Genomic DNA, 18,959 nt, shown 5'->3' on the forward strand with positions numbered 1-18,959 from the left:
ATTAGGAACACCTGTATACCTGCTCATTCATGTAGTTAGTTATCCAATCAGACAATCATCTGGCAGCAGCAAAAAGCATAAAATCCTGCATAAAATTGTGAGAGGAAAAGTCAATGTGTCTCAGAGTAATGACTAAGTACATTCTACCGCCCAAAATCATGCAGTTATTCAGCTTGACCATAAAGTGCACAGTTTCTAAGGAAAATGTTCTTCCTTCACCGAAATAGTCCATTAGAGGATGTGAAATAAATAGCAGCTACTGTAAAAGAAGGCTTTACTGCAGAAAAAAATGTGTGTTTCCAGGCAACTGTTGAATGCATTTGTGCTCTTAAGTTATTTCCTTAATCTCAGAAGAAACTTTGCCTTTAAGTGTCTTATTGATTCTAATTTACCCTCTAACCTTCAGAAGAACATCTTGAAGTGGAGTACTGGAAAGGCGTTGGATATATAGGAGAAATCATAAATGTTTAAATTTTCTGGTTATTGTTCTGGTTTCATCCATTCATCCATTTTCTGGGAAGCACAAGGCAGGGGACACCCTGGACAGGGTGCTAACCCATGACAGGGCACAAACTCCCACTCCCACTGACACACTTTCAGATCATTTAGAGATGCCAATCAGCCTATAGGGTACGGTTTTTGGATTTATGGATGGGGAGGAAACCGGAGTACCCAGAGGAATCCCTCCAAGCACAGGAGAAAGATGCAAACTCCTTACATACACAGGGCAAGCCCCCATCCCTGAAGGTGTGAGGCAAATGTGGTAACCACTAAGCCACTGCCAACTAACCCACAATCACCACCAATAAAACAGCATTGGAAGACAAAATAATTTAAAAATACATCTAAATATAATAAATAAATTCAATAATGATAACAACCATGGCAAAAATAAATATGTGATTAATATAAAATAGTTTAATTAATAACTGGATTATTTGGGTTAAAGAAAAAAAATAAATAAATAAAAATGAACACCAATAAAAAAGAAATAGATAAATTTAAAATTAGATAAAATTAGAAGAATTGCTCTTTTTTCCTTGTTCATGAATATAGGAATTTTCAAGATAGTACTTCAACACAGAGAAATCTAGAACCCGTACTGCTTTTTTGGATGTTTCGCTGACAAACTTTATAAAAAATGTTTCCCCAGTCACAAAGGGTCCATCTAGAATTCTTTAAGAACACATAACTATCCAATGAACCCTTAAATATCCATATTTGAAACAGGTAATCGACCCACCAGCTCTTTCTTACTTACTCAGGACCTTCCTCTTTAACGGCAAAATCCAATCAAAACAGTATCAGTGATCGAATTTTAGCCTCATGTCTATTAAATTACGACTGGTAAGAAGTACATATCTGTCATACAGAAGTCTATCATGTGAACTCTTTGATATATGCATGTGCATCCCAGTCAAATGCTGACACTTTTCTCAGGAGACTTTAATGTGTCACGTAAGCACCTAAGGTGAAGCGGATTTATTAGCTCCAGTCTGTTAGCTAAGATGATGGTGGTGTCACTGCGCTCAGGCCTCGAGGGGAAAGGCGCTGGCGGTGCGTACACGAGGTTGGCGGGTGGTAGGTGGTAGCTTTAAATTAATCATGAGCGACACAGATGATTCCTCTAGGGCTCCGCTGTTTCGAGAGGCAGAGGATTGAGTGTCGCCGCTGCCTGGTGACGGACGGGTGGTTCGGGCCCTGGCAGGATGTTGCAGTGTTATTGAGGAAAGCACAAGCTCCATGTCATTTGATAGAGCATTACTAATTCAACATCGTGACTGTATTATTGCAGAGCAGTGCATTGCATGATATCCAGAAGCTACAGTAGATGTGATCCAGTTTGCATATGAGTATGAGATCATTTTAACGACAGAACGATGGCAAGATGCGACATGATTTGTCATTTTAAAAATGTACATCAGCCGACCTTTTGCATGGATCGAGCGCTTGTCATTATGAATGGCCTTACTAGCTGTAATTATTTAATGAGGCTCCGCTACTCAGTCATGCCATAATCACATCACAGTGTCTCATCAGAAGGTCTGTAACAGATCCAGACCTGCTAACCTGAATAATATACAGTCATGCCAAAGGTGAGGGGTGACAACAAACAGTACATTTCTATTATAGCACCACAAATCATCTGTAGAGTAGAGGCTGGACTGCATGTATTTATAGTACAAGGTTTTATAGTAACCACCAGGTGTTTGGGTCGAGGGAAAGCTGAATTAAGATGTAGACAGTAGACTACATTTACATAAAACTTTGCATACACACTCTGTGTTTATTTTATTCTATGGGAAAGATATCATGTAAAACTATGTATAAGAGCATGTTTATGTACTCTATGACCTCACTGTTTCAGCACATCAGACTTTTTAAGCATTTTTTGACACTGGCACTGATCTTACATTGCTCTAGGTATATTTGTATATATGCACTCTTTTTTGCTCATTTCTCTAAAAGTCATTTGTAGAGTCCCTTACAATGAAAGTTAGCAGATATTCATTATATAATGTAAGTGATCTCAAACATACACTGATAGATTTTGATTCCCTTACAAATTATAATTGAATACAATTAAATTGAGACCAAAGTAGGTCACTAAAAAGTGATTGTCCTTTATGGTGATATTTTGCACAGTATTGCCATCCAAAGGGGATTTTTTAAACTTCCCAAAATCCTAAATCTAATCTATTGACATAGTTTTATATTTTAATAATTACTATTATGCTTCCAGTTCTTGTACTATTGTTTACTTTTTGGCATTAGATAAGACAACCCATACCTCATATTCCTCATAAATTCTATCTAATTCTTGTTCACCTTTAATTCTTGTTTTCCCCCAAACTATTCCCAAAACCTGTGTGTACATACCTAGACCAGAGTTTCTGAAACCTTTTGCAGCTATTAACTGTACAGAAAATCCTCCAGGACAGATGTACTGTATTTTAAATCCTGTATTTTCTGAACATAAGAAATATCTATAAATAAATATATAAATAAATATAATATAATATTCCAAATATTAGACTTGTTTAAATAATAATGGACAATGAAATTTGGGTATTAGGAATTTTTAGCATGAGCATAATTAGTTTTCAGACCTTATTTTCTACATCTCTGCAGTCATTTCTGTATTTGTACATGTATACAGTATCTGAATGCCTGCACAGCTAAATAAATAAATAAATAAATAAAAAAAATAAAAAAATTATTGAGCGCTGACATCTGTGGGCTGTTCATATTTTTATTTGGCTGAATACAATCCAAGCAGCAATTCACAGTAGTGTAAACTATCTAATATGAGTCATGAAGAGATATAAGTTCACAGCTCCAGTTTGCTTAATAAATGCAATTATTGACTTGACAGTTTTGTACTCGTGTTTGTTGCACTCATCAGGCATATCAGTTACAAAAGTGGCTCACCGGCTCGCCTGCCAAGAACGTTTACACAGTGATCGTGTCTCTTTCAGTCAGCACTTTGTTGCCGAAGAGATTCAATGTGCTGCTCAACACGGTTCTTCAGATGATGCTATCCATTTTTACAGACGATGTTATCAGCGAGCTTCGTCCCGGAAGCAATTAACGGTGGACAGGGTTTGATGTGCTCAGGGCTGGAAGATGTTTTCTGTATAAAACACTTTGCATGCTGTAGCATGCGTTTATTGCAGACACAAAAACATGCGTTATTGTTGAAAAATAAATAAATAACGCAGATCTGAGATCTTCTGCATAGAAATGACTACATCTGAAAAAAGACAAATATATTTATAATTGGTGTAATTTATATTTCTATAAAATATAAATATAAATATTATATACATTTCTGTATTTATTATTATTATTATTATTATTATATATTTAGAGTTTATTATTATTAATATATAGTATTTATTTTTATTATGTTTTATTATTTGATGTTATTTGTCTGTTTCTGCATGTTTGCTGATCAACGTGGATCTCAATCACTAATTTCATCATAGTCTTATTAAACAGCATCAATGTTACAGCATCATCCAAACAAACACAATTTGTTTTTCCTTGAAAACTTAAAATGGAAGTATTAAATGAGAGTTATGCAGTTTGATCGAGAAAACACATGCTCTGTGGTCATGCGTAGGATGCTCAGACCTGCCATCCTCCTCCACAAAATTAAACTCATCCTCAACTTTGTTTCGAATTCTGTGTGTGTGTGTGTGTGTGTTAGAGAGACATAGAGAAAGAGGAGGTGGAGGAGGAGGAGGTGGAGGAGGTTACCATGGTAACAACTTTGGCAGTGCTCACCTCAGCATACAGTATTCTGTTCCAGGAGTCTGTTACCATGTGCTATCCCGGCTTCCTGCGGGACCGTCACTTCACACAACAAACACTTGCACACACTTGAGTCTGTCAGCTTCGACTAATGATGACAGGGATCACAAGGAAGGAGCAGAGGGGCTTGTGAAATGAGATCAAAATTGATCTAAAAAAAAACAAAAAACAATACAAATAAAAACCAAAACATCGCCATCCTGAGAGTGTAGGGTTTTTTTCCCCCTCGTTTTAGATAGAGCTCTTGTACTGTTCTTACACTGGAGTACAATGAAATTTAGAATTAACCAACATTATAACTATTACACAGCATGCTACAGGGAAGGAACCCCTGACTTCTTAGCTTGTTAAAAGAAATGAGATCAAATGCATTGGAAAACATGACAGTTTCTCATAAACCCAAATGTGACAATTTAATCCCAGACAAAATGCTTTGTTACATTTGCAGCAATGACATCTTGTTACATACAAGATACAGCATCAGAGAATCAATATGAAGTCTTGTAAGATATCAGAGGCAAACAAAATGAAAAGGAATTTCTTTATAAATTTAATATAAAACTGGCAAAAAAAAATGAGTACAGTTTCTATTTTGGCTGTGTTCATGATGATTTTTTGTAATGAAATCTGAATAATGTCCCAGCCTCATTATCATCCTTTAATAATTCATTGACAGATCCAATTATGGGAAACAAAGCCCAGCATCCTGCAGGCATGATTTGCATGAATAAAATTGAGTTCATGCTACGTCAATCTCACCGAAATGCTAAATTTTTTCAATCAATTAATATTCTGACTAAGGCTGACTGGTGATTTTCTGAAATATGACATACAAAAAGTAGCAGTGTGTGTGATATACAATGAATAATTAAGTTCATTACGTCATGTACGAAAGTCTGAGTAAATCGATACGTCAATTATCAGGTCCAACTAAAGGCCGTGTGGTACAGTGTGTTGGTACAAAATGCCAAATATAACCTTTATAAAGTGTTAAATGAAATATTTTTCCAAGATTCTGGATAAAATGCACTGGCCCTCTCTGCTCTCTCTTATCCTCCAGCACTGCTTGACTGATCCCACTGATCTCTCAGTGTACAAGGAAGGTTTGAATCAAATTTTGACGATGGAAACTTAACCTTGACGTCCAAACGGCTGAGTCACTGTATGTCTTCAAACGACGACTAAATACCTACCTCTTCCTGCAGTACTTAAACTAGCACTTAATTCATTGATAGAGACCTCAAAGCACTTCAGTAAGTCACTCTGCATAAAGGCTTCAGCCAAAAGCCATTAATGTAAATGTAAATGGTATCAGAGGGAATATGTAATGAATAACTGCTATAATTTTGACCTTAAGTGGCAGAAACGGGCTTCTGCAAATCTAATACCTGCTTATTAATTTGTGTACACATTTGCTGTGCCTGAAGGGGTGTGCAGTAAATCTGACACTGCGAAAATAATACATTTGCACCACTTTTGTACGCTGTCTTTTGCTCAGCTTGGCCTCTTTTTTTTTTTTTGCTGGAATTTTCTCACTGTGTCTTCCAAAAAAAAAAGAGCCATTAAATATTCATTATTCAGAAAACTACATGAAAGGCCATTTTTCTGGCTTTGAGTGTTGTCTCTGAGCAAACGTTCCCATCAGGTGCATGATAATGCTTGAGAACTCTGAGGCAAATGCATGAACTTTTATGACTTATTTTTTAGATTTATGTATATGTATGAGAAGTGAAAATAATGGGGAAAAAATTCAATCTCTATCATGTTTACCCTTATCCAACCCTCAAAATTCATAGGGAGGGATTTTGTTGGATTTAAAAACATCACTCATTGGAAGTCCGATAAATCCTGTCCCATATAATCCCTATATATTTGTTGCTGGTGCAATTCAATTCTCTATTCAGAGATTAGAGATGACTGTAGATTGTTAGACTCGAAGAGGCACAGCATTTGAAACCTTTTTATCCCAAAAGTGATTGTCAAGGCCCAACAGATGCTTCCCTTGTCAAACGTAAAGACTATTTTTTTCAAACTGCTGCTCATGCTGCATCACAGGGTGGTGTAACACAATAAAGAAAGTGCACAGAAGTAAAGATTGGCTCGTGTTACTGTGATTGACAGGGGACAGAAAGTATACAAGGCTAATTTTGCTTCTTGGCTCCTGGCCACTTTTGGCTGTGGAATCATCAGGATTCATCGGGAACTTCAACATGGTGAACGCTTCTTGTTGTGACTGAAATATATTTGTTTAGCTGTGAAAGCAAACGGGGCACAAATTTTCTTCGCTTGGATGGAGAACAAAAAAAGCTGGTGTCCTGACAAGCAATGTACTGAGTCATCAGTCCACTGGGCAAAAAAAACCTGACATAATCTGCTTGTCCTGGGAGCTCGAGGTGGTGATTGTTCACCCCTGCTTTGTGTTAGCAGTAATGGTGCCCAAAGGCATGAAAAAGAGAGAGAGAGAGAGCGAGAGAGAGAGAGAGAGAGAGAGAGAGAGAGAGAGAGAAATGGATGAAATGGATTCTGCAGCACTGTCGCTGTGGCCAGATGAAGAAATGATCATATAAACAGACCTATAAACAGGTCTTTACCTTTTGTGCCCTTGAAACGATGCCTTCCTTTTAATGCATCATAATGAATGAATTGTGGGGAAATGAGCACAGCTCACAAAGTGTCTCCCTTTGTGGTAAAAATGTTTCCATGGCAACCACCATGCACGGGACGTTGGTTTCAGGCTTGACAAATAAGTGGTATATATTGCTTTTGTGTTGTGTAGGCATACAGTAAAGCAGAAAGCGACTCCATCCTTCTACTTTTCAGTACCATCACTGCTAATACTGCTAGCACAAGATGGTCATGACTTGCTAATCAGCTGAGATCCGCTAATAATGCTCATTGTATGGTACATACGAGCAACACTAAACCTGTAATTATAAGTTATGCTGAACCATTTCCAAAATCTTCCAAAACGTTGCTGTTGGATGGAGCCTGAAGGACATAGGGAGACAAAAAAGATGTTTAACATGGTTTCTCTCGAGTCTAGAGAGGCTCTTGAGAGCTTTCCGTGCTAGCGTTGAATGGAGGGCTGCTGATTAACTGTGAACGAGTGCTGAATAATTGAGCACTTTGATGACAAAGTCTGGGTGTTGGTTCAGGGGCCTAAGAGAAAGCTAACAAGCTAATGTGGGGCACCTCGCTGTTGCCATGGCAGCCATCTCCAGCTCACACTCATGGGAAAAATAACGCAGGAAGTGGATTCACATCACACTCCTCTCTGGGGCATCATGTTCTAGCAGATGTGGACACAGTATGGCCTTTAATACTTTGTTTTCCAAATGCTGACTAGCATATGGTTATCATAAACACAGAGCCTTAGCTCTTTTGATGCTATTAGTTAATAGTTAATTTTACATGTACGAATATTACTCATAGAATCTGTAAAATAGCTCCACGTGGCTGACTTTTGTTTTAGTTTTTAAAATTGGTCAATTAGACTTAAACTGACTATTTCCAACAGACTTTTCCTGTGTCCAACTATTCAACCATTCCACTAATGAAGCTAATTTCTAGTTAGCTACATTCTTGTCTAAGTCAAATATAAATTGCTAGATCTTTCCAGCCTGAAGATCATGTCCAGATGTCAACACCAGCCAAAACATTACTAGTGTGAGATGGGGAAGTGGGCGGGGCTTTCAGGGCTGTCAGTCATGCTGCATTTGACTTAAATCAGGATTGAGCAGTAGGACTGGAAGGTTCAAGTCTGGTCTTGAGATGTTTTCTATTCATTTTTGTACTTTTTTTATACGAATTCGTAGTTTTCTTGGTCTTGTGGGTCTTTATAGTATATCTATAGCTTAAATGTCTATGTGAATGAAGGTTGCCGGACTTTTAACACATATTTCAATTCAATTCATTTCACTTCACTAATGTCCTGCATATTCTATGTTTAGGTAAACAGGTACAGTGAATTTTAGAGAAAACAAGGACTAATATCCTGGGAAGCTTGAATATAACAACAGGGAGCACAACATGACAATATATTAAACATCATCCATGTCATGTCAAAATAGCACAGATTTCTAAACTGATCTCTGAACCTTGTAAATATTTTTAATTCTGGTGGTTGGTCAAATATCAGATTTTGATACAAAGTCTAAAAATAAAATGTAGTAGCTTAAACACAAACTCTGACTTTTATCACGTTCCAGTCTATAGGTGGCTCAAGTGGTTAAGGCTCTGGGAAGATTGGGATTCAAGCCCCAGCACCATCAGGCTGCCACCATTGAACAAAGCCCCCCAACCCCTCCTTGTTTCAGGGGCGCTGCATCATGGCTGACCCTTTGCTCTAACCCCCACCCTAATTTTTTCATGATCTATTCAGAATAAAATAGCTTTTTGTGGTGACTTCCTTAACAAAGTTGATATTGAGACGACTTTGTCTTTATGCCGAATTTCATGCAGCTAGAAAAACTCTTTCTGCAGATATTAAATCCAAACCGTTTACCTGACTGAAAAGAGAAGGCGTTTTTTTCTATATATTTTTAAATATATTTTTCACAGGAGTGAAAAGGTGTGATTAAAACAGACTTAGAGGTCACAAGCAACAAATATTGTATAAAAGCTGAGACATGCAGAAACAACCGCATCTGATTGGACAATAAATGACCCAATTATTAATGCTTCATGAAGTGTGTTGTGGAAGGGGAAAAAAATGGACATAAATCCGAATCATTTGTATCGATTTTATTGTATGTTCACATTTTGATGGTAGCCCTGTTAAACAGTAAGAAGTGCAACATTTACTATATGTAATATTCAAGAGTTTTGAGGTCTGTCATTCCAAAAAAGTTACTGCAAGTACACCGTTTTTACTGCCACACAGCGAGGCACTTCAGCCTGTCTCATGCAAAAGCGGTTAGAAAAAGCCCTGAAACAGACAGGACGGCCAGACTCGCAGAAATTTCACAGTACGTAGAGCACAGCGACATAGCTCGACTGGCATACTTTTTTTTTGTTGCAAGATTTGGCACAAATAGTGATCGTGAATATCCTGTACAGCACAGACTGGCGATCACGTCTGAAAGTGCTAAGAACTACAGCTACAAATAAGCCGGTTTCACAAACTGTTTCCGTACAAAAGTTAGCGGTTCACTTTACGCTGCGCAGGCAGTTCAGCAAACAACAAAAGTTACGATTAGCAACATCAAAATAATAATAATAATAATAATAATAATAATAATAATAATAATAATAAGTCATCAGTTTATAAAAATGTGCTCAGTCTTTTAGTGCTGCCAAAAATGTAGATAGTAAGAGTTTCCCTTAAAAGTGAAAAACAAAAAACACATCACTGAAGAAATTCACAGTTCACAGTTGTGTCAATGTGTAAAATGTTAAATACAGAACGATAATGCATAAACCAAAGTGCATAAGAGAAAGACAGTGTAACAAAGAGAGAAGGGAAAAAAAAAAGAAAACAGTTACCATTAGTCTGTGATTTGTGCTTATTAATATCAACGCATTCTCACAATACAACGGTACTTTTACCACTAAGGATTAACAAGTAGCAATATTAGACTGATATTAAAATCATATAAAAGAAAAAAACAAAACAAAAAGTGATCATAAAACATGCCCTCAGGAGTAATCGGTAGGTCAGACATCAGCATTCTCTGTGTGAGAGTGTGGGACTGCGCCGGTGCTGCTGCTGCTCTCTCCATGTGCTGTGCCGTGAAATTCAACCCATTCTGAAGAGCACTGCAAAGTGCTGTTTTCACGCTGAGGTGAGCGGTCCAACAGGAAAAAGAAACGTCCTTCCATTATTTTACTTGTTTATTTATTTTACACTTTCGCAGGCGACTTCTCCGCAGTGTTCTGGAGCACCTCGTCAAGCCTGTCATCATCTATGACGACTGGGGAAAGCCATGGAAAGAAGAATTAAGATGTGAAATTAGGTCTCAACAACAAAAACAAGGGATAAACGTTATATAATCTAACACACGGGGATGTTATATAACCAGATAAACGTGCTACTAGTTAACCAGTTTGAGTGTTACTAAGTGCTACTGAAAATGAATGATTTTCAGATTATTTTAATGAAATGAAAGACACTGGATAAAGACAGCAGGATAATAGCAGTATACTATACAACATGCAGTCTGCTCCTCGCTCAAATCCCATCATCACCATCTCCAACTCCAACCAGCTCTCTCCTCCTGCAAGCATGCATTATGTAATCCACCTAAATCCATCCCTCGACCTGACATTATCATTCCAGACATTACACTGACCATGGATGAGCGAATATGAGTAGATAATAGCATGCAGGGAGGAAAAAAACAAGCGTCACATCTAAACATCTGGGCACAGATGCTGACAAAGAAACCACAAATGAATGTTTTCCTATTATTATCACCGAAAAACAGACAAATATTCTCCTAAAAAATGCTTTTAAAGACAAATCTGCTCTGCATGTTTATCTTTGTAATTAACATGTAGTCTTCTGTGGTGCTCCAAATAAAAATCTAAGCCAACTTGCCTACATTTCTGCTATCCTACATTGCCCTCTATGCTGTTTGATAGTGCTGCTAGTATGGATTTATTCCTTGCTTTAGTTGATCTCTCTGCAGTGTGATGCAGCAGCGCTTTAGTCCATCTGGATTAGTTAGATAGATAGTTAGATAGTTAGATAGATAGATAGATAGATACTTTATTCATCCCAAAGGGAAATTCATACCTCTTCATGTTCAAACAGATTAATACTGACATCAACACACGTCATTGACCCGAGTCTCAACTCAATGCAACCGCGTCTTATATAGAAGCTGCACTGAGTCAAAGTTTGCAGCGACGTCTCAACTACTTCATGTATTTATTGTTGCCACCTCACAGCTCCATTTTGACGTTCTCCCCATGTTAGTGTGGGTTTAATCAGAGTTTTCTGGTTTTCTCCTTAAAAACTTAATGTTTATTTCCCCCCCTCCTGTTAAACTGCACAGTAACAGCAATAAGTGTCCCCCTGTGACATCAGAGCGGGACACAATCACAACTTCTCAAGTGGATAATGAGATGACACAATCAACAAACAACATAAAACTAGATTTAATAGCATCATCACAGATTTTTCACTCTTAACATCTTTAATGTGTTTCAGGGTGGACTTTTTCGTTAAGGTGTTAATTGGTTTCTCTCTGGACATATCCTGCTGAAATGAACTTAACAGGTACAGCTTGTGTGAAACTCTTTAAAGTGTCCTCACCTCGTTTGCTCCGTCCAATCTGTCCGAGTTTTGGAGGTCTTTTGTTCTGTGTGGAACTGTAGAAGTTGTTGGTGTTGTGCAGGCGGCAGGTGAGAGACATTTGCTCCTCGTCTCCATCGTTACCGTACCGACTTATGTTTTCCTCGTAAGGCAACACCTGCGACATGATTGTCTCTTTATCTCCGTCTAAAACCAAAGTCAACAAAAAAAACTCTGTCTTAAATTTTATTCATGGACCGAAAATATCAAACAGAGCAACAAAAGATTTTTTTATTTACCCGCGAGCCTCTTTAGGTGTTTCGCTGTTTCGGCCAGAGCAGGTCCTACAGTCAGAGACACCACGTGGTGCACAGAAATCACATCAATGTAAAATCTGCCCTCCCTCGCGCGGGTTCGCCAGACTACAAGTCAGTCAGCCAATCAAATTTGCTTCGTGAGGATTCCAGCCCAATTGCAATCTAAGTAGGCGGGAGTTCATAAATCCAGCCAATCATCGCAGAATGAATCCGATTCTTTCTGGTGTACGAATTCAGCACAACACGTACTCGTGTCCGAAATGGTGCCTCCCTTATTCCCTACAAATATAAAGTGCACTACGTTTAATCTTTACTAGATAGGGCACATCGTTTACACACTGTCCATTTCTGTGGGACTTCATTTTCTATCCACTAAGCTTTCCAACGCTGAAAAAGAAAAAAATAATAATATTAAAAAATAATAGTGCACTATGTAGTATATAGAGCGTGATTTTGGACACGCAGGTTGTTTTGGGAACATTTCAAAGTCGCAACACAGCCGATGGGGAAAAAGCTGATGGGAGGCAAAAATAAAGTCGAGCTTAGATCAGACTGGCTTTCTCTCATTACTGTCTGAGCTGCACTTTTTATTTTGAAAACTGATCCAAAACTGATCATGCTTATCAATTTGCAAAATGCAGACTTTTGGAGTTTTTTGACAGTTCTGATGAGAATGAAGAAATAGGCATTCAGAATAAATACAATAATACATTTTTATTTGTAATGCGAATTCATTGAAATAATGTGCTATATCAGTGCAATAAAAAAGCTATATTATTCCTTTATATCATTTTAAATGCATTAACATTTGAATTCTAGAAATTACAGCTTAATTTACACCAGGGAAAGTTCAGGTGGGAATGCTACAGATGTTCTGCTGTAATGTTGTTGTTGTTGTTGTTGCTACAGAAAGGGCTGCTCCCTCTCTGCAATAATATGTAATTTGTTAAAATAATGCAAAGCCTTTTAACACAGATTAAAACACACAAGCACGCAAATAAAAAGATAAATAAATCCCTTTTACAACCTACAAAGACTGGTACAACAACAACAACAACAACAGCAACAATAATAATACATACATACATAGCCTTCACTGTAAAAGTATGTCCACATTTCTTAGGAAATTCACGTGGGATTATGTGATAAATATTAACAAAATTTAAAATAAAAGTATAAAACTATTTTCCCGCTCGCTGGTGCCATCAAATGCCATAATTTTTGTACCTTTATTATGTATCTATTACCTGGGCAGGTGGTCTTTAAGGTCAAATTATGTACCTAAATAATTTTTTGAAAATATTCACATCTCCAGGTGAAAAATAAATAATAAAGATATAGAAGATGTTTTTATTTTAAACCATAGTATTTAAGAAATAATAAGAATATAAATAATAAAAATCCGATTTAGGTTCATCTCAATTGCAGGTTATAAGGCTATAAAATGTGCAGGAGTTTAAGGGAGCGAATACTTTTGCAAGGCCCGGCAGATAATAAATAGACAGCGCCCTCTTCTGATCAGGGTGAGTTTTTGTTTTCGTCACAAAGATTAAACTGACCAAAATACAAGATACAGCGATGAGCCATAACATTATGAGCAGTGACAGGTGACGTGAATAACACTCATTATCTCCTTATCATGGCACATGTTAGTGAGTGGGATATATTAGGCAGCAAGTAAACATTTTGTTAGACAACTGGATCAGAGCATCTCCAAAACTGCAGCTCTTGTGGGGTGTTCCCAGTCTGCAGTGGTCAGTATCTATCCAAAATGGTCCAAGGAAGGAACAGTGGTGAACCAGTGACAGGGTCATGGGCGGCCAAGTCTCAATGAGCCTGCTTCCTAAGCAGTGTTGCAGACTGTGTACACCCTTTCATGGAAACGATATTCCCTGATGGCTGTGGACTCTTTCAGCAGGATAATGTGCCGTGCTACAAAGCAAAAATTGTTCAGGAATGGTTTGATGAGCACAACAAAGAGTTTTAGATGTTGACTTGGCCTCCAAATTCCACAGATCTCAATCCAATCGAGCATCTGTGGGATGTGCTGAACAAACAAGTCTGATCCATGGAGACCCCACCTCGCAACTTAGAGGACTTAAAGGATCTGCAGCTAACATCTTGGTGCCAGATACCACAGCACACCTTCAGGGATCTATTGAAGTCCATGCCTCGATGGGTCAGGGCTGTTTTGGCAGCAAAAGGGGGATCAACACAATATTAAGCATAATGTTATGCTTGATTGGTGTATATTTGATTTAGAAGAGAAGAACATGTTCGTTCTATTGTTTATAGTTACATTTAATGTTGAAGATCATCCAACAAGTTCGTGTTACATTATAGCAGCTTTATACAGCCGTTCACTCACTTTCTTTTGATGTGAATTAGACAAAAAAACAAACATGTTCTAATGTCTCCTATCCTGAACACTCCTCACTCTTCATGATGAAAAATCCCAAAGTTACAGCTTGACCTGATTGTTACATGCTGCTGAACCTGGAGACTCCTTTCATATATGACTTCTTATAGAACACAGTATCAATGAATAGAGGTTTTTCGTTGTTAAATAATGTTTTTTATTCCAGTTTATTGCAAGGTTTAGAATATGCCACTGTGGATGTAGTGACTATATGAACCTGTGATTTGCCTTGAAGCCGACACTAAAGTCAGAGCTGCTGATATAAAAAAATAAATCAAAACACTCTGACCAATCAGATTCGAGAATTCCACGGCTCAAAACAACCTTCCTACAATGTTGTGTGTCTCGTCGGTTGAAGGCCTCCACAGATTTTTGTACACAGACTTTTGGATGTTATGACATCCAAATAGCGAGCGAGGTAGAGACACTGGACATGAAAAAGTGCACATTTTTTATTTTTTAAATGAATGTTTTGTGTTCAGAGTGGTTTGTGATTAATCGTTTAGTCCAGCAAGTTTGGTGAAAGAAATTTCTCCAAGAAAGATCTCCAAATTATTCTAAAATGACATTTTATGTTGTAAAGAAATCAGCTAAGATTTTGTATGATATTGGAAGAAAGTTTTATTGAAGCCTTTTATGAAAAGTAATACTTTAAAGAAATGAATTCAAGCATTATTTTAAAGCCCTTGAACAAAAAATAAATCAACCAGTTTAACATGTATAATGTGTTTAAAGCCTTTTGTGTCAAACCAAATTCATATCTGTCAAATCTTAAAATTCACCCAACACCCATGAGATCACAATGTCTTCAAACAGAAATAAATCACTTTCAGTGGTCAAGCAAAACAGTCCACAGGCTTTTCTGCTCTTTATAATGGAAGTGCTGTCTGTCTGTCTGTCCCTCTCTCGCTGGCTGCCAGCAGCCAATCAGAGCAGCCCTGAGAGCAGGAAAGTTTGTTCTAACACTGTTCTGAAACCAGTTAGAACCTCCTGCTGCTAATTGATTCAGCATACAATATAACATCTCAACAATTTCTGTGATAAAGTTGATAAACAAATATGTCCTTATTTGTCATTCAACAATTATCGAGGTATTACACTCCATTTTTTATCTCAATATATTTATTGTTTAATCTCTCTCTTTCTCTGTGTGCTTAAACAGAAGGCTAAATAAAGGAAAATCCTTAAATTTATTAATCCTAAAGAAATTTTCACCCAGATTCAGTGTAGCACCTACCACCATGTTGGAAAATCAGTATTTTCACACCAAAAATTACACAACTGAAGCCTTGGGGATTTCTTTTCTAAGAGGTGATTAGCTGTTGAACAGAGGCACTGCTCGGTCTATAGTAGCCCTGCACATGGGGCACTTCTTGGGTGTGGGCAGCATGCGGTAACACTGCCAGCACGTGCACACGTGACCACACTCGAGAAAAACACACGAGCGCTGGTGACCCAGGCACACGACACAAGCTCCGACATGCCCGGACTCTTCTTCCCCATCCGTCCGTCTCCTCCTCTGCTCTTCAAACTCCTCCATCATCTCACGCTCCTTCTTCTTCTCCTTGTTCCAGGTGTAGCGCCTCCACAGCACGTACACCAGCGCAGCGCATGCTGTCAGACCCATGAGCGCCGTCAGAATTCTCCAGAACCTCGCGTTGCTCTTGTGGCTCTCCAGCAGTGTGTCATAATCCAGGCTGCTCAGGAAGTAGCGCAATCCTTGTTTGGGCGGCTGTAGGCGCACCACGCCGCCATCCATCACCAACTCGCCCACGCCTGTGATGCTTGCACCCAGCCTCAGTATCTCCTCCATCTCGGTCACGCCCTGTGGCCGCTCCCCGCTCAGGAAGTGACCCACGATGCTGGTGAAGGAGCTTGTGGCTGGATGGAAATTCTCATATGTCTTTTCCAGGTACAGCTCTGCGTCTAGTGGGCGGATCACGCGCACGGTGGCTGTGATGGTGTCATCATGTGATGCGAGGTCAAAGGGTACAGTGTTGGTGCGCTGGTGGATGACCTTTTCATAGTCATTCCTGATAAATGATATCAAACCCAGAAGTCTGTTTCAGTACACTTATTTTCTTTACATGATTTTTTATTTGTTAAACTTGTTTAAAAAGCGTTTACCAGATATGAGTGGTCCGATTCCACACCATCTTCTTCTCTTTTAGTGTCAGTCTGGCGATCACGCCTTGGCAACTGTCCACAAACTGACTCTTCAAGGTGTCTTTAACAGACCGGACTACCCCTACAGAGACACAACAGGCAGAACTTCAGAATCTTTCTCTTATTTATCAATTCTGCTGAGGAAATATTCAAACCTTGGTACAGACTGCTAAACAGGCAAAAAAGAGAGAAATAACGTAAAAGGCTAAATAGCAACCAAGAAAGCAAAGAGCAAATTGAATACATCTTGGCATAAGCAAGAAATAAAACACTTTATGCTGTTACAGGAAAAGAATCATAGACAGGTAGATTACTGGCCCAAGCTTAATCCTCACTTCTGCCCTGAAAACATTTGACTTATTTCCATATATTCATTCATTCATTCATTCATTCATTCATACCTTCTATAACAGCGTATGGTATACATTTGCCTGGAGCTTCAGCCAGGATGCTCTGCAGATCTTGATCTAATGATATTTTCTTGGCTTCCTGTTAATTAGAATGCAATCAGATACTACTGTAACTGTGCCATCAGTTCATCCAAATAAATCCCATTCGTTTTTTTACTTACTTGTAGTCTGGCAGCACTGCTCGCCTTCTTCCTGTACACTGAGTAAAGGAGAGCAGTCAGGGCTGAACTGGTGGCCAAGAGCAAAATCTGGCCTGTGGAAGGTTTGCCATTTGAGTCCATTTTTTCTCTGCATTATAGATAAAAGAGAAACCTTATTAATCCTAATCAACACTTAATAATCTGTTATTAAATACAACTAACACTAACAAGTGAGATGAAGCTGAATGGGTCACAACACACAGCTGCTGGAAAAAGCAGGTTCACCTGACTCACCACTAGTGCGTAAAATCTAACGTCAACATTTTCCTCAACAACCAAAAACGAATCCCTATTTTTCCCCAACAACCAATCAATGAGCACCATCATTCCTAAAAGCCAATCAATGAGCACTATCATTCCCAAAAGCCAATGAATAAGCACCATCATTCCCAAAAACCAATCAATGAGCACCATCATTCCCAAAAACCAATCAGTGAGCACCATCATTCCCAAAAACCAATCAATGAGTACCATCATTCCCAAAAACCAATCAATGAGTACCATCATTCCCAAAAGCCAATGAATAAGCACCATCATTCCCAAAAGCCAATGAATAAGCACCATCATTCCCAACAACCAATCAATGAGCACCATCATTCCCAACAACCAATCCCTAATCACCATCGTTCCAAACAACCAATCCCTATTCACCATTGTTCCCAACAACTAATCCCTGATCACCATCATTCCCAGCAACCAATCACTGATCCTCACAATTCCCATGGATCACTCCCTGACCGCCATTCTCCCTAACAACCAATTACTGATCACCACTGTTCCCAACAACCAAATAACCACTCCCCATTGTCTCTAACAACCAATCACTGATGACCATGTTTTTTCCACCTAGGCACATCTCTTTATTAAACTCGTTGTGAAATTACTACTCCATCCATAACCATTTCCATCATGTTTCCCTTGAAACAGCAATTTGTAAATATATTTATATCGTGAGTTATGATGGTGCCATGACCGGAGAGGTTCTCTATTCGAAATGTCTATAAGAATCGATTCCTCTTCCTCCTTCATGTAACGGCACGTGATATGCAAATGAGCAGGACGACTCGACTCTTATGCAAATTAAACACATGACGTCAGCTGGTGACTTGAGCAGACGTTAGCTACTTTCCCCTGAAACACTGAACAGCTGTACAGTTTCAGTTTCAGGTAAAGAAGAAAAAAATTTCTCATTTCTCATTTATCCCCAAATCTATATTACTATATTATCTATATTAATTATACACGATTATATTATCTATATTATTATATTAATATTAACTATATTATTATATTATCTATATTATTATACACGATTATATTATCTATATTATTATATTAATATTAACTATATTATTATATTATCTATATTAATTATACACGAACCCCAACTACACGCATACGTGCAAAATAAAGAGATTTTATTTAAATGAAGTTAGTTAATGTAGCTCACCTTCAATGTCAGGTACAAGCGAAAAACAGCAAAACCAGCCACATTTTCTTTATTAACGAATAATAATTTAACATAATTCTAACAAAGATTACAAACTAAACCAGACATTCACTCAGATTTATAACTGTATACTTGCCTAATAGCTTTAGTTATCTGTTAGCTTGTCTTCCTGGCTGGCTAAATGAATCCTAATCTAACATTTCATTCGCAGTGTTTTTATTATTTACACAAAACACTGAGCTACAAAGATAAACTGATGCATTTATGCGCAATTCCTATTTTATATTTTAACCGAAACACTTAGAAATGACCAAAAAAATGAATGTCAACAACTCTCTAGCTCGAGTAAACCACTAAAAAGCGTTGCTGGGGCTTTGTCCCAATTCAAACATGTAGTCCACTGCTTCAAGCGCAGAAGCATTTACATTAGTGTCTAATAGAGT

At 38.1% G+C, this 18,959-nt stretch overlaps 2 protein-coding genes across 3 annotated transcripts; both read right to left on the bottom strand.

The window, feature by feature from the left end:
* Positions 1-9,045: 9,045 nt before the first annotated feature.
* On the bottom strand, positions 9,046-12,007 carry camk2n1b (calcium/calmodulin-dependent protein kinase II inhibitor 1b). The gene is made up of 3 exons (XM_058409358.1): positions 11,854-12,007; positions 11,576-11,761; positions 9,046-10,229 (listed from the first exon to the last, which is right to left on the bottom strand). Exons 2-3 carry the CDS (start codon positions 11,739-11,741, stop codon positions 10,159-10,161), a joined length of 237 nt encoding a protein of 78 aa, XP_058265341.1. The 5' UTR covers positions 11,742-11,761; positions 11,854-12,007; the 3' UTR covers positions 9,046-10,158.
* A 2,875-nt stretch (positions 12,008-14,882) lies between these two features.
* Positions 14,883-18,899, bottom strand: mul1b (mitochondrial E3 ubiquitin protein ligase 1b). Of its 2 annotated transcripts, none has more exons than XM_058409030.1 (5): positions 18,517-18,899; positions 17,028-17,154; positions 16,858-16,945; positions 16,418-16,538; positions 14,883-16,323 (listed from the first exon to the last, which is right to left on the bottom strand). In XM_058409030.1, the coding sequence occupies exons 2-5, from the start codon at positions 17,145-17,147 to the stop codon at positions 15,606-15,608; spliced, it is 1,047 nt and encodes a 348-aa protein (XP_058265013.1). In that variant the 5' UTR covers positions 17,148-17,154; positions 18,517-18,899; the 3' UTR covers positions 14,883-15,605. The 2 variants fall into 2 exon arrangements, with proteins under 2 accessions (XP_058265013.1, XP_058265012.1); XM_058409029.1 differs by having other exon boundaries at positions 14,884-16,323; positions 18,653-18,899.
* Positions 18,900-18,959: the final 60 nt, after the last annotated feature.

This window comes from Hemibagrus wyckioides, linkage group LG15 (genome assembly GCF_019097595.1).
Source record: "Hemibagrus wyckioides isolate EC202008001 linkage group LG15, SWU_Hwy_1.0, whole genome shotgun sequence".
In the NCBI taxonomy this organism is placed as follows: domain Eukaryota; kingdom Metazoa; phylum Chordata; class Actinopteri; order Siluriformes; family Bagridae; genus Hemibagrus; species Hemibagrus wyckioides.

What these genes read in the sequence shown, in the direction of transcription:
- camk2n1b (XM_058409358.1), bottom strand. Translation starts at nt 11,741, where the DNA reads ATGTCGCAGGTGTTGCCTTACGAGGAAAACATAAGTCGGTACGGTAAC. An exon ending in GATTGGACGGAGCAAACGAG is followed by an intron (nt 10,230 to 11,575) that starts GTGAGGACACTT and finishes GGCTTTCCCCAG; the next exon opens with TCGTCATAGATGATGACAGG.
- mul1b (XM_058409030.1), bottom strand. Translation starts at nt 17,147, where the DNA reads ATGGACTCAAATGGCAAACCTTCCACAGGCCAGATTTTGCTCTTGGCC. An exon ending in GCAGTGCTGCCAGACTACAA is followed by an intron (nt 16,946 to 17,027) that starts GTAAGTAAAAAA and finishes TCTAATTAACAG; the next exon opens with GAAGCCAAGAAAATATCATT. An exon ending in ACCATACGCTGTTATAGAAG is followed by an intron (nt 16,539 to 16,857) that starts GTATGAATGAAT and finishes GTGTCTCTGTAG; the next exon opens with GGGTAGTCCGGTCTGTTAAA.